The following is a 15,052-nucleotide window of genomic DNA, read 5'->3' as shown; positions in this document are numbered from 1 at the left end:
TTCATGACAGGTACAATTTTAGTAAAATTTACTCATGTGAGAGACTTATGAACTCAATTTAAGCAAACTTCTGCCATTTTAGGAAAATATGAACTATTTTATTTTTTAATAAAATTGTGCACTATATTTGTATACAACTTTTTTTCTTATTTTTAGTTCACGTCATTAAAGTTAGAATTATTCAAATAAGGAACATTTACTCATATTGTGCAAAATTTAACTAAAATCAACTAACCTTCATGAACTAAAATAAAGTTCAGTTGGCATTAGAGCCCCTTTTTTCTGGGTGTATAGAAATAAAATTTTGGCAAAATCTTTTATAGAAATAAAATTTTGACAAAATTTTCTATAGAAATAAAATTTTGACAAAATTTTTTATAGAAATGAATTTTTGACAAAATTTTTTATAGAAATAAAATTTTGACAAAATTTTTTATAGAAACAAAATTTTGAAAAAATTTTCTATAGAAAAAAATTTTGACAAAATTTTCTATAGAAAAAAATTTTTGACAACATCTTGAACATTTTGAAAAAATTTTCTATAGAAAAAAATTTTGACAAAATTTTCTATAGAAATAAAATTTTGACAAAATTTTGTATAGAAATGAATTTTTGACAAAATTTTTTATAGAAATAAAATTTTGACAAAATTTTTTATAGAAATAAAATTTTGAAAAAATTTTCTATAGAAAAAAATTTTGACAAAATTTTCTATAGAAAAAAAATTTTGACAACATCTTCTATAGAAAAAAAATTGCCGAAATTTTCTATAGAAACTAAATTTTGACAAAATTTTCTATAGAAAAAAAATTTTGACAAAATCTTCTATAGAAAAAAATTTTGACAAAATTTTCTATAGAAAAAAAAATTTTGCCGAAATTTTCACTAGAAATTAAATTTTGACAAAATTTTTTATAAAAATACAATTTTGAAAAAAATCTATAGAAATAAAACAAAAATAAAAAGAATTCTATAGAAATGTGATTACAAATTAATGATGTTCGCCCCTTTTATGGGCTAAGAATTTCATATAAATCAGGGTTATCACTCAATTGTCTTCTATTGATTAGTTAAATATAACCCGCAACGAAGACATCTTAATTTTTGTTTGTTCATATAAATAAAATTTTGACAAATAAAATGTTGATAAAATTTTCTATAGAAATAAAATGTTGACAAAATTTTCTATAGAAAAAAAATTTTGCCGAAATTTTCTATAGAAATGAAATTTTGATAAAATCTTCTATAGAAAAAAAAATTTGCCGAAATTTTCTATAGAAATGAAATTTTGACAAAATGTTCTATATAAAAAAAATTTACAAAATTTTCTATATAAAAAAAATTTGACAAAATTTTCTATATAAAAAAATGTTCTATAGAAATAAAATTTTGAAAAAAATCTATAGAAATAAAACAAAAATAAAAAAATCTATAGAAATGTGATTACAAATTAATGATGTTCGCCCCTATTATGGGCTAAGAATTTCATATAAATCAGGGGTATCACTCAGTTGTCTTCTATTGTTTAGTTAAATATAACCCGCAACGAAGATATCTTAATGTTTGTTGGATTCATACGGTTACCAGAATTAACAATATGAACAAAAAAACATCAAGATTTAAAAGAATTCACAATTTCCTAAACTCAAATACCGTAACCACATAATTTTTTTTTTTCAATTCAATCATTCCAATATTGTAAAAGTACATGATTATAACACTTTCAATATCTTATCTGTTATACTTATTTTTTTTTTTGTTATTACGAATTTCGTTTACTTACAACTTTCTATGTATATGGGACAGACTTGTATGTCCATGGGATATAATTGAAATTCCATTTGACAGGCTATGATGGCATGCATTCGTGCTGCATAACGTACCGTCTTGTTTTTGTACAAAGTCACCGAAGTAAATTTGTGGGTTAACGTGGCAATTTCTAGAAGAAAAACATGAAATAACAACAACAAAAAAGATGCAAAGTAGAAAAAAATACAAGTTAACATTAACTTAAGGCTAAGAAAATACAAACATCGACAACATACATATATGCATTACGTATATATGTTTTAAATGTCTAAATTGTGTATAATTTTTTTTTTTGTGGATATATTTGGGTTGCGAATATAATTGACTGTAAATGATTGTAGGTATATGCTACACCAATATTTAGTTGGCTAATTGTTTAAAGAACTTAATTTTTTTCGCTAAGACCAGTATTTTCCCATTAAAATGCTCTCTTTTAAAATAAACGATCGAACAACACGGTTTTATTTTGCAAAATTTTATTTCTATAGAAAATTTTGTCAAAATTTTATTTCTATAGAAAATTTTACCAAAATTTTATTTCTATAGAAAATTTTGCCAAAATTTTATTTCAACAGGAAAATTTTGTCAACATTTTATTTCTATAGAAAATTTTGTCAAACTTTTATTTCTGTCGTTATTGTTGTTTTTTTGTTTTTTGATCTCAGCTTAAAGCCATGCATTGACTAAACTACAAGTGTAGCTTAACCAACAGAGGAAAAGTATGCTTGTCAAATTTATTTGGGCAAAGCCCTATAGACTGCAAGATGGTTGGATGTACAGCTGTTTCGGAATTACCACATTCCTCATCAGCATCCTCTACTTGCAGCAAAACTATTTCTGTATTAAATTTTGTCAAAATTTTATTTCTACACGAAAATTTTGACAAAATTTTATTTCTATAGAAAATTTTGTTAACAATTTTATTTCTTTAGAAAATTTTGTCAAAAATTTATTTCTATAGAAAATTGCGTAAAAATTTTATTTCTATAGAAATTGTTGTCAATTTTTTTTTTTAGAGAAAAATTTTATCAAAATTTTATTTCTATAGAAAATGTTGTCAAAATTTTATTTCTGTAGAAAATTTTGTCAAAAATTTATTTTTATAGAAAATTGCGTCAAAATTTTATTTCTATAGAAAATTTTGTAAACATTTTATTACTATAGAAAATTTTGTCAAAATTTTATTTCTACAGGAAAATTTTGTCAAAATTGTATTTCTCAAGGAAAATTTTGTCAAAATGTTATTTCTATAGAAAATTTTGTCAAACTTTTATTTCTGTTTTAAATTTTGTCAAAATTTTATTTCTACAGGAAAATTTTGACAAAATTTTATTTCTATAGAAAATTTTGTTAACAATTTTATTTCTTTAAAAAATTTTGTCAAAAATTTATTTCTATAGAAAATTGCGTCAACATTTTATTTCTATACAAAATTTTGTCAAAATTTTATTTCTATAGGAAAGGATGGCAAAATTTTATTTATATTGAAAATTTTATGAAAATTTTATTTCTATAGAAATTTTTGTCAATTTTTTTTAGAGAAAAATTTTATCAAAATTTTATTTCTATAGAAAATTTTATCAAAATTTTGTTTCTATAGAAAATTTTGACAAAATTTTATTTCTATAGAAAATTGCGTCAAAATTTTATTTCTATAGAAAATTTTGTCAGAATTTTATTTCTGTAGAAAATTTTGTAAAAAATTTATTACTATAGAAAATTTTGTCAAAATTGTATTTCTCAAGGAAAATTTTGTCAAAATTTTATTTCTATAGAAAATTTTGTCAAAATTTAATTTCTACAGGAAAATTTTGTGAACATTTTATTTCTATAGAAAATTTTGTCAAACTTTTAATTCTGTCTTAAATTTTGTCAAAATTTTATTTCTCCAGGAAAATTTTGACAAAATTTTATTTCTATAGAAAATTTCACACCAGACTCAAAATCTCTCGAAATATCCTAATCGCCTTTGCATACAAATAATGAATTTCGAGCATAATGTGATCGTAGAATTAGAATCATAAACATTTGAAGGGGTCTTGATAAATTAATTAGTGATTGCAACTTAATTTGGTGTAGCATACAATAAGATCGTTATGAGACGTAAAGACATGTGATTGTCCAAAATGATTTTTGTATACTTACTTAAAAATAATGCAAACAAGCTTGGATGAATTAAAAACAACGTGATCGAATATCTAACAGAAAGAACTCATAATAATCAAAGCAAGGATAATTTCACATTTTATATATTTACTATAAGTGTTTTACATACACACACACACACACAAAGACTTGAAGGTTAATACATGGAAAGGTTATTGAAATCAATAGACTTTTTTATTTTATTTTATTTTAGGTTCATTGTAATGTAATTATGAGCCCTTTTTTAAATAGACATAATTAGATTTTTCAAATTTTGGAAGATAAATATCAAGCATTGGCATCCCTAATGTATTCGCTTTGGCAATTATGGGCAGTTCACATAGACATGATTAGATTCTTTAAATTTTCGGGAATTCATGACAAGCAACGGCATCCCTCAAAAATTAAGTTTTGTTTTATATGAAATCGCCCAGAAGTCGTATTACAAAATATGTGTTTGAGCGACCCATTAGTTTCTAGAAATATTTTTGTGATATTTAAATTATACATTTATATATTTTTTTTTTTTTTATTTATAGAAAATTTTGTCAAAATTTTATTTCTATAGAAAATTTTGTCAAAATGTTATTTCTATAGAAAATTTTGTTAAAATTTTATTTCTACAGGAAAATTTTGTCAAAATTGTGTTTCTACAGGAAAACGTTATCAAAATTTTATTTCCAAAGAAAATTTTGTCAAAATTTTATTTCCAAAGAAAATTTTGTCAAAATTTTATTTCTATAGAAAATTTTGTCAAAATTTTATTTCTATGGAAAATTTTGTCAAAATTTTATTTCTAAAGAAAATTTTGTCAAAATTGTGTTTCTACAGAAAAATGTTGTCAAAATTTTATTTCCAAAGAAAATTTTGTCAAAATTTTATTTTTATAGAAAATTTTGTCAAAATTTTATTTCTATAGAAAATTTTGTCAAAATTTTATTTCTATAGAAAATTTTGTCAAAATTTTATTTCTATAGAAAATTTTGTCAAAATTTTATTTCTACAGGGCCGTTCACATAGACATGATTAGATTCTTTAAATTTTCGGGAATTCATGACAAGCAACGGCATCCCTCAAAAATTAAGTTTTGTTTTATATGAAATCGCCCAGAAGTCGTATTACAAAATATGTGTTTGAGCGACCCATTAGTTTCTAGAAATATTTTTGTGATATTTAAATTATACATTTATATATATTTTTTTTTTTTATTTATAGAAAATTTTGTCAAAATTTTATTTCTATAGAAAATTTTGTCAAAATTTTATTTCTATAGAAAATTTTGTCAAAATTTTATTTCTATAGAAAATTTTGTTAAAATTTTATTTCTACAGGAAAATTTTGTCAAAATTGTATTTCTACAGGAAAATGTTGTCAAAATTTTATTTCTAAAGAAAATTTTGTCAAAATTTTATTTCTTAAAAAATTTTGTCAAGATTTTATTTTTATAGAAAATTTTGTCAAAATTTTATTTCCAAAGAAAATTTTGTAAAAATTTTATTTCTAAAAATTTTGTGTAAAAATTTTATTTCTATAGAAAATTTTGTTAAAAAATTTATTTCTATAGAAAATTTTGTCAAAATTTTATTTCTACAGGAAAATTTTGTCAAAATTTTATTTCTACAGGAAATTTTTGTCAAAATTTTATTTCTATAAAAAATTTTGTCAAAATTTTATTTCTATAGGAAATTTTTGTCAAAATTTTATTTCTTAGAAAATTTTATCAAAATTTTATTTTTATAGAAAATTTTGTCAAAATTTTATTTCCAAAGAAAATTTTGTAAAAATTTTATTTCTAAATAAAATTTTGTCAAAATTTTATTTCTGAAAAAATTTTTGTCAAAATTTTATTTCTGTAAAAAATTTTGTCAAAATTTTATTTCTATAAAAAATTTTGTCAAAATTTTATTTCTACAGGAAAATTTTGTCAAAATATTATTTCTACAGGAACATTTTGTCAAAATGTTATTTCTACAGGAAAATTTTGTCAAAATTTTATTTCTTACCAAATTTTTTTCAAAATTTTAATTTTATAGAAAATTTTGTCAAGATTTTATTTTTATAGAAAATTTTGTAAAAATTTTATTTCTAAAGAAAATTTTGTTAAAAATTTTATTTCTATAGAAAATTTTGTCAAAACAACAAGACTCCTCGGATACTCTATTATAGACGGGATTCCCATGAGTTGTGCATCAAAATATAAATACTTAAGTCATATTTCAATTTAACTCCCTATGGAACAATGATATTATTTGAAAGTCTTTTGTATTCAAATATTTTTAAAATGTGTGTATATATGATGATTTCTTTTCTATTAAATAGCATTTCAATAAACTTTCAGCATGTGTGTGATTTGTGTTAATACCAAAAAAAAAATAAAAAACAAAAAACAAATACATAAAAAGCTTAACTTGGCCAATATTATTAATTAAAAAAGGAAAACATAAATGTTAATATATATAAATTGTTTTTTTACATTAACACAACACTTCACCACAACACATTTCTTTGAACAAAATCTTCTTAAATTACAATAGGGTCATTTGGAAAGAAAACAATCTTTAAGTATACGAGAGTTTTTGAACACATTTAACAATTTTTTTTTTTTTTTGATTATTTTTGGATATCCTTAAACTATCATCATAATCATCGGTTTGGGCTGTAATATAAAAGGACAAATTAAACCACAAGAAATTCGTAAATGACAAAGAAACACTTAACTTTTGAATTTAGACAACGTGATACACATTTTTTTAAACTTATTTTTCAGAAGGGGGAAAGTATTGTGTTCCGATTTGAACCTTTGGTTTTTGGGTGCGAGTGCAGTGAGGAGGCTCTTCATTTTCTGTTTCATCTTATTCTCTTCTTGGGATAATTACAAAATTTTGCATTCTGGATAGGTGCTTTTTTTATAACAAAATCTTAAATTAACAAAAACAAAAATTAAAAAAATAATCTGGGAGAGTTTTCTTTTTCAAAGTGGAAAGCCAATATAAATGGGCAAAATATTTTAATGAAATTAAAAAAGAAATTAAATAAAAAATCCAACATAAATGAAAATTAATATTTTTTATTATTTCAACATAAAAGAAAATATATATTTATATAAATATGCTCTTGGGAATTTGGTTGATGGGAAAATGATTCAATTGAAGGCCAATAACTAGATTGCAATCCAACATTGATGCGAAATTGGAGGAAACCTGCAATTTTTTTAAAACGAAACCTTATAAATTTCTTTGAAACGAGCAATCCACAATATATGGCTAATATCTATAATGGTATGTACAAATAAGGGACAGAATAACTTCAGAATTTTTGGGGAATTCATAACAAATAACGACATCCCTAATATCTATCCAAAAGCAATCTGTTATGCACCGTTCATATATAAGTTTATCCGGACGAAATGTTTGTGTTTGTAAATAATCTTACAGTGTGGCCAAATGCTAAATAGGGGACATATTAGCTTCAGAATTTTTAAGGAACTCTTAACAAATAACGACATCCCTAATATCTATCCAAGAGCAATCTGTTATGCACCGTTCATATATAAGTTTATCCGGACGAAATGTTTGTGTTTGTAAATAATCTTATAGTGTGGCCAAAAATTATCGAGCATAAGTTAAATATCAATCATGAATTATAATGTGGCTAACATCTGGCATAGGTCTCGGAATAGTAGCATTATCGTTCGGATAAGCTTATAATATGAATGGCACATTATTCCCACTTTTGTCAAATCCCCTAGAATGTGTACAACATTTTTTGTGTCTGAACGATACTTTTTTTGTGTCTGAACGATCCATTGGGCTGGTTATGGTTAAGGTTGCCAACTGATGGTAATACACAACCTTTAATAGTACGTTCACACTATGCTCGAAATCTCGTTTTTTACACCCAAAAAATAAATGAACCCACGGTGTAAGAAAATGTAGCTTTATTTTAGAAAATTTTAACTAAAATAGTTTTCTAATTGCAACATGTTACAAACAAGTTAATACTTTTTGTCAAATTGAAGAAAATTTATTAAAAATAATTAATTTTTTTCTCTTGTTTAAGAAAATTTCATATGTTGAAAGAAAAAATTGAATTTAAAAATTGTTAAAATGTCTTTAGCGCTATGCGAAGTTCATGACAGGTACAAATTTAGTAAAATTTACTCATTTGAGAGACTTATGAACTCAATTTAAGCAAACTTCTGCCATTTTAGGAAAATATGAACTATTTTATTTTTTAGTGAAATTGTGCACTATATCTGTTTACAACTTTTTTTCTTATTTTTAGTTCACGTCATTAAAGTTAGCAAAAAATTATTCAAATAAGGAATATTTACTCATATTGTGCAAAATTTAACTAAAATCAACTAATCTTCATGAACTAAAATAAAGTTCAGTTGGCATTAGAGCCCCTTTTTTCTGGGTGTAGATTTGCAAATCGCCTTTCCATATAAAATCTAAATTTCACATATCAAAAAATAAGATTTCGTGCATAGTGTGAACGTAGTTTAATAATTTTATCATAATTAGATCAGACGGACAGAATAGTTCTCCAATTTTTGGAAATACCTAATTGCTTAATGCGCCGTTCATAATATAAAGTTATTTGTATGATAATATCGCTATTCATCCCAAATGTTGGCCACACCATAATTCACATTTAACGACATAATCGATAATATGAACGATGACACATTTACCAAATTTTAAATTTTCGCAGACAATTCTTTGCATTTGACTACACTGTAAGACTTTTTTTCCATCATAAGGGCTGTTTTCTTTTTGCACTGGATACCCTAAGCAGTCACGGACTAAAAGAAAACAGAGTACTCGTTTATCCAGGACATCTCCAAAAAATATGCAACACTGTCATCAGCTGTTTAAAAATAATCACAGAAAACAAGTGAAATCTTAAATTTTTATGAAATTTTTATGAAATGTTCAAATAGTTATAAATATGCACTGCTGCGAATATTCATAACACTGTATCACTTTGAATTTCATGATATTCGATAAATTAGTCACAATAAACTGCTATTGTGAATCTAAAAAGCGTCACTTTATCAAAATGCAATCTGGTAACACCGACTCGACTTGCACTGATGAGATGTTCTGGATAGAACACCAGTGCAACGATGTTCTGGATAGCCCATACAAATGCTGCATCCAGTGTTAAAATAAAACAGCCCTATAGACATTTTGTACAGATAAACTGATAGTGTGAACGGCGCAAAACTACTTCAATTGACAATGGGTTTCGAAGATCGCATCATTAGTGAAGATTGATTTTCTTCTAAAGGTTGTTACAAAGATCGGTTTTCGCGCCGAAAATTAGCTTGTTGTCACGGGTACTATTATGTATCAATGAATTTAGAAATATTATATGTTTCGCAATCAAAACGCTGGATATTTTCCGTTCATAATTTTATAAAGATGTAATTTTATGTTTTTGGTGTTATTCGAAACTTTTTTTTAATATAAAAAAAGATCGGTTTTCGCGCCGAAAATTAGCTTGTTGTCACGGGTACTATTATGTATCAATGAATTTAGAAATATTATATGTTTCGCAATCAAAACGCTGGATATTTTCCGTTCATAATTTTATAAAGATGTAATTTTATGTTTTTGGTGTTATTCGAAACTTTTTTTTAATATAAAAAAAAAAAAAAAAAACTTTTTTAAATATAATTTTCATTTCGAATTCTGGTGTTTTGGTGAAAAACCCCGAACATAGTTTCCATCTTAAAGGTTTAACAATCGCGGTGGTATCAATGTGGATGTAGGGCCTTTAACTATTTAACCATCAACCAAATTCACTCACATAAAACTTTTGTGCCAGTGGAGGACAACGAAAATATGTAGACATGAAGAGCGGGAGGCTGCTGGCTGGTGATGGGTGTAACATTTTGGATATCTCCCACAAAATATAAAACAAACAATTTTTTTGTTTTGTTATTGCAATTTGGTTTAATGACTGATAATTGATAGTTGACGCGTTTTGGACAGATAAAAAAAATGTTTGATATTTTTTTTTGTATATAAATATAAATAAATGTTGTATATTATATGTATGCATAGAAATTGTTATTGTTGATTTTACTACAATTGAATTGTTTTTATGTATACTTAAAGTTTTGTTAAGATGGAAAAGTTTCTTCTCTTTGTCGGATTTGTGGCGTATGAGAGAAGTAGACTCAATATAAGGACTTCCCAATCCTAGATGGTGGAGGAAGAGCACGAACACGATAAACGAGATACACGATTATGAGGATTCATTAGAGATTCGTTCATTTATTATCGATTGTAGAAAGAAGGCGTTGTTGTAGTCATGATTGTGGTGTTTGGTTTTAGATTATTTTTTGTTTTTATTTTGATTTTGATTTATTTTTTTTTTCAAATATTTCAAATAAAGATGATGAAAAGGAAAGTGAAATTAATATATAAAATATATGTTGTTAACTATTAACACTTATATACATACAGACATAGAAATATATATAAAAAGAAAACAAAGATACAGAAAATAATAAAAAAAAAAATAAAAAAACTCAAGGATAGTCTTAACAAACAATAATGGACTATTTTTTTACAGGCTTGAAATGATAGAAAAATAGGCTTGGTATTGACTTTTGAAATTCTAATCTAATTTAGATATTTTTAAGGGTACTTATTTATTTAAGCCATTTTCAGACAAATATACACATGTAAGCATAGCCACACAGATACATAAACTAAAACTATCTAGCCAACTACTAACTAGATATACGTGGGACAAACATAGACATAGACCACCAACACACATGACAATAGCCAATAAACTTTTCATAATAAACACAAAAAAAGAAAACCGTTAATATACATATACACAGAAAGAAAAAAATTCACCCATAATTTTTCCAATTAAAATCTTAATTGAGTTTTAAAAAATATTCAATTCAAAATTTAATTGATTCAATATTTTTTTTTTATTTAAACAAAAATTAATTGTGTCAATTCATTTTTTAATTGGATCAATTAATTTTTTAATTGACTTTTAATTAATTTTTTAATTGACTTTTAATTAATTTTTTAATTGACTTTTAATTAATTTTTTAATTGATACTATCATTTCTGTGACTGAAGACATTTCAATTAAAAATTGACTGGATCGATTAATATTTTTTTTTTGTGTAGGTATGTATGTGTATTTTTACGCATAAACAATAACATATAGGTATATGTATTGGTATGTTAATGTTTAACTATACACTGAAAGAAGAGTTTTCTTTCCGGAAGAACTACATTTTAGACAAACAAATTTTTCTTTTGAATCTAAGAAAATTTTCGTTGAAAGCAAATAAACACAATTAGAGACAATTGTTGCATCTTTTGTCACAGATTCGGGTTTATTTGCTCTTACAGAAAATAATTCACATTAAATGGGAATTTCGTTTGTCTAAAATTTCGTATTTTTTCTTTGGGTGTATATGTATAATTTGTTAGAATAACCAAAAAAGTCTTAAAACAAAGAATTTAAAAGAGAAAACCGAAAATGGAAAATCTAACACATACACACTCACATACATAAACAGTTTTACGTTTATTTCCATTTCTATTTTCTTTTTCAACTGTTAGAACTTACCTGCTATTTTCGAATTGAGAAAATATGGATCTGGTTGCCACAGATTGTCAAAGAACTCCGGCAATAGAGTGACATAATCATCTCCTTCCTCGAATATATCATCGGATATTTCTAGTCTAGATTCTAGCCATCGCTGGTGTATAAACATATCTACTCTAAATGATACAAAGACAAACATTGTGAAGAACAAAACAAGTCCATCAATACAACTGTTGAGGTAGGCACTTAGCGCTTTTAATGCGAAGTAAGAATGAAATTGGATTCATTATCAGTTCGTATGGGTGTAGCCTGTATTCCATGGAGAATATTTTAATTATAGGGAATAGGTATCCATAACACAATACGCATATGATCCATTTCATAATAAAATTGTAAATAAATTAAAAAAAATCGAACAGTACAAATTGAAATGCGATATAACAGCTTAATTATGCTGAAAATTCATCAAAAAGTCACGATGTCAATAGTGGACTTTTAAATAACTGGAAAAGTCGAAAATTCAATTTTTTCATGTTTTTCCAAAATTTTCTATAGAAATAAAATATTGACAACATATTCTATAGAAATAAAATTTTGACAAAATTTTCTATAGAAATAAAATTTTGACAAAATTTTCTATAGAAATAAAATTTTGACAAAATATTCTATAGAAATAAAATGTTGATAAAATTTTCTATAGAAATAAAATTTTGACAAAATTTTCTATAGAAATAAAATTTTGACAAAATATTCTATAGAAATAAAATTTTGATAAAATTTTCTATAGAAATACAATTTTTACCAAATTTTCTATAGAAATAAAATTTTGACAAAATTTTCTACAGAAATAAAATTTTGACACAATTTTCTATAGAAATAACATTTTGGCTAAATTTTCTATAGAAATACAATTTTGACAAAATTTTCTATGGAAATAAAATTTTGACATAATCTTCTATAGAAATAAAATTTTGACAAAATTTTCTATAGAAATAAAAATTTGACAAAATTTCCTTTAGAAATAAAATTTTTACCAAATTTTCTATAGAAATAAAATTTTGACAAAATATTCTATAGAAATAAAATTTTCTATAGAAATAAAATTTTGACAAAATATTCTATAGAAATAAAATTTTGATAAAATTTTCTATAGAAATAAAATTTTTATAAAATCTTGACAACATTTTCTATAAAAATAAAATTTTGACAAAATTTTCTATAGAAATAAAATTTTGTCGAAATTTTCTATAGAAATAAAATTTTTGACAAAATTTTCTATAGAAATAAAATTTTGTCAAAAATTTTTATAGAAATAAAATTTTGATAAAATTTTCTATAGAAATAAAATTTTGTCAAAATTTTCTATAGAAATAAAATTTTGACAAAATTTTCTATAGAAATAAAATTTTGACAAAATTTTCTAAAAAATACAATTTTGATAAATTTTTCTATAGAAATAAAATTTTGGCAAAATTTTCCATATAAATAAAATTTTGACAAAATTTTCTATAGAAATAAAATTTTGACAAAATTTTCTATAAAAATAAAATTTTGACAAAATTTTCTATAGAAATAAAATTTTGACAAAATTTTCTATAGAAATAAAATTTTGACAAAATTTTCTATAAAAATAAAATTTTGACAAAATTTTCTATAGAAATAAAATTTTGACAAAATTTTCTATAGAAATAAAATTTTGTCAAAATTTTTTATAGAAATAAAATTTTGACAAAATTTTCTATAGAAATAAAATGTTGACAAAATTTTCTATAAAAATAAAATTTTGACATAATTTTCTATATAAATAAAATTGTTACCAAATTTTCTATATAAATAAAAATTTGACAAAATTTTCCATATAAATTAAAATTTGACAAAATTTTCTAAAGAAATAAAATTTTGACAAAATTTTCTATAGAAATAAAAACTTGACAAAATTATCTATAGAAATAAAAAATTGACAAAATTTCCTATAGAAATAAAATTTTTACCAAATTTTCTATAGAAATAAAATTTTGACAATTTTTTTTTTGGTAGATTATTTGTGGCTCAAATGGCAAACGTGGGTGAGATCCGCAAATTATTGTAGTCATTATGCGGTGGAAATGAAGCGAGGTACCTCCTGTTTAAGCCATTCTTGGGTGATGCGTGCTGAGTACGATGCGGCTGATGATCCTGTTGGAAGGTTCACGGTCTGCGGCCGAAATGTTTGTCTGCCTAAGGCTTCAATACAGTCCTTAGGACATTTTCTCGGTATTAATCGGCATTTATTTTTGACCTCACGGTCGATGAATACGAGCGGGTAGCTATCATCGGCTGTTTTGGCGGCTCACACCAGTTCTGAGGCCAATCGATGGTATTCATTTTTAACGATCTCGTTGGCAAGCAAACCCTGCCATATTGTTTGTTCACAAATAGCCAAATGTGAAATGGTTTCTCATCGTGTCTAACATTTATTTGCGATTTTTTTGGATTTCGACAATAGGTTAGGTTAGGTTATGTGGCAGCCCGATGTATCAAGCTCACTTAGACTATTCAGTCCATTGTGATACCACAGTGGTGAACTTCTCTCTTATCACTGAGTGCTGCCCGATTCCATGTTAAGCTCAATGACAAGGGACCTCCTTTTTATAGCCGAGTCCGAACGGCGTTCCACATTCCAGTGAAACCACTTAGAGAAGCTTTGAAACCCTCAGAAATGTCACCAGCATTACTGAGGTGGGATAATCCACCGCTGGAAAACTTTATGGTGTTCGGTCGTAGCAGGAATCGAACCCACGACCTTGTGTATGCAAGGCGGGCATGCTAACCATTGCACCACGGTGGCTCCCGTGGATTTCGGATTTCGACAATGGATTTCGATAATATCTGGCATTCACTTTTCCTTTCACTCTTTTTGTCCACTTTTTGGACGCGATGCAAACCTATTACCGTGAATGAGCAATGGTGCGAAAAACAAAATATTTATTCACATTTAAATGCTGGAGGCTGGCTATTGTTAACACAGCCACTTGTTGGAAACCACCAATTACGATAGAATTCCACCACAATTAACTTTATTTCTGAATACAATAGATCAAAAGGTTTTTGTAGGCTTGTACTGTCACTGGAATAAATCTGCCAGCGGTTTAGAAATAATAGCAATCTGAAGTTGGCTGCAATACATATCAGCTACACTGTATATAAAAGGATCTTTTCAATACACTATTGAACTGGAATATCTCAATCACTTTTTGTCTTCATACAATCAAGTCTGCGGACATTAATTTTGGGTTCAAGTAAAAACTACAGATTCTTCCACCATAGCGTATAAGTTATATTAATTATTATTACCACCCTGGCGTATGGGTAATATGATCCATTTATTAAATATACTTTAAATGCTAAGGATTGTATTCACAATTAAATTAAATTTAAGAAACTCAAAATTATTCACAGAAATAAGCATTTAACAGCATTTTGAATTTTATATAAACAAAAAGGATCCTTCTAAGATGGATCT

The 15,052-nt window shown here is 25.1% G+C and overlaps 1 protein-coding gene across 4 annotated transcripts in view; it reads right to left on the bottom strand.

The window, feature by feature from the left end:
- Positions 1-15,052, bottom strand: part of alka (glycine receptor subunit alpha alkaliphile) — a 47,482-nt gene that overhangs the window by 6,594 nt on the left and 25,836 nt on the right. For 3 of the 4 annotated variants that reach the window (XM_075311911.1, XM_075311910.1, XM_075311909.1), the window contains exons 5-7: positions 11,572-11,726; positions 10,077-10,166; positions 1,784-1,939 (exon numbers count right to left, since the gene is read on the bottom strand). In XM_075311911.1, the coding sequence (XP_075168026.1) occupies positions 1,784-1,939; positions 10,077-10,166; positions 11,572-11,726 (401 nt within the window). The remainder of the gene's footprint in view (positions 1-1,783; positions 1,940-10,076; positions 10,167-11,571; positions 11,727-15,052) is intronic. The other variant, XM_075311912.1, reaches the window with a different exon arrangement.

This window comes from Haematobia irritans, chromosome 5 (assembly GCF_050003625.1).
Source record: "Haematobia irritans isolate KBUSLIRL chromosome 5, ASM5000362v1, whole genome shotgun sequence".
NCBI classification, from domain to species: Eukaryota; Metazoa; Arthropoda; class Insecta; order Diptera; family Muscidae; genus Haematobia; species Haematobia irritans.
Note: the sequence above shows the minus strand (reverse complement) of the source record. Positions and strands in the feature narration are given on the sequence as shown.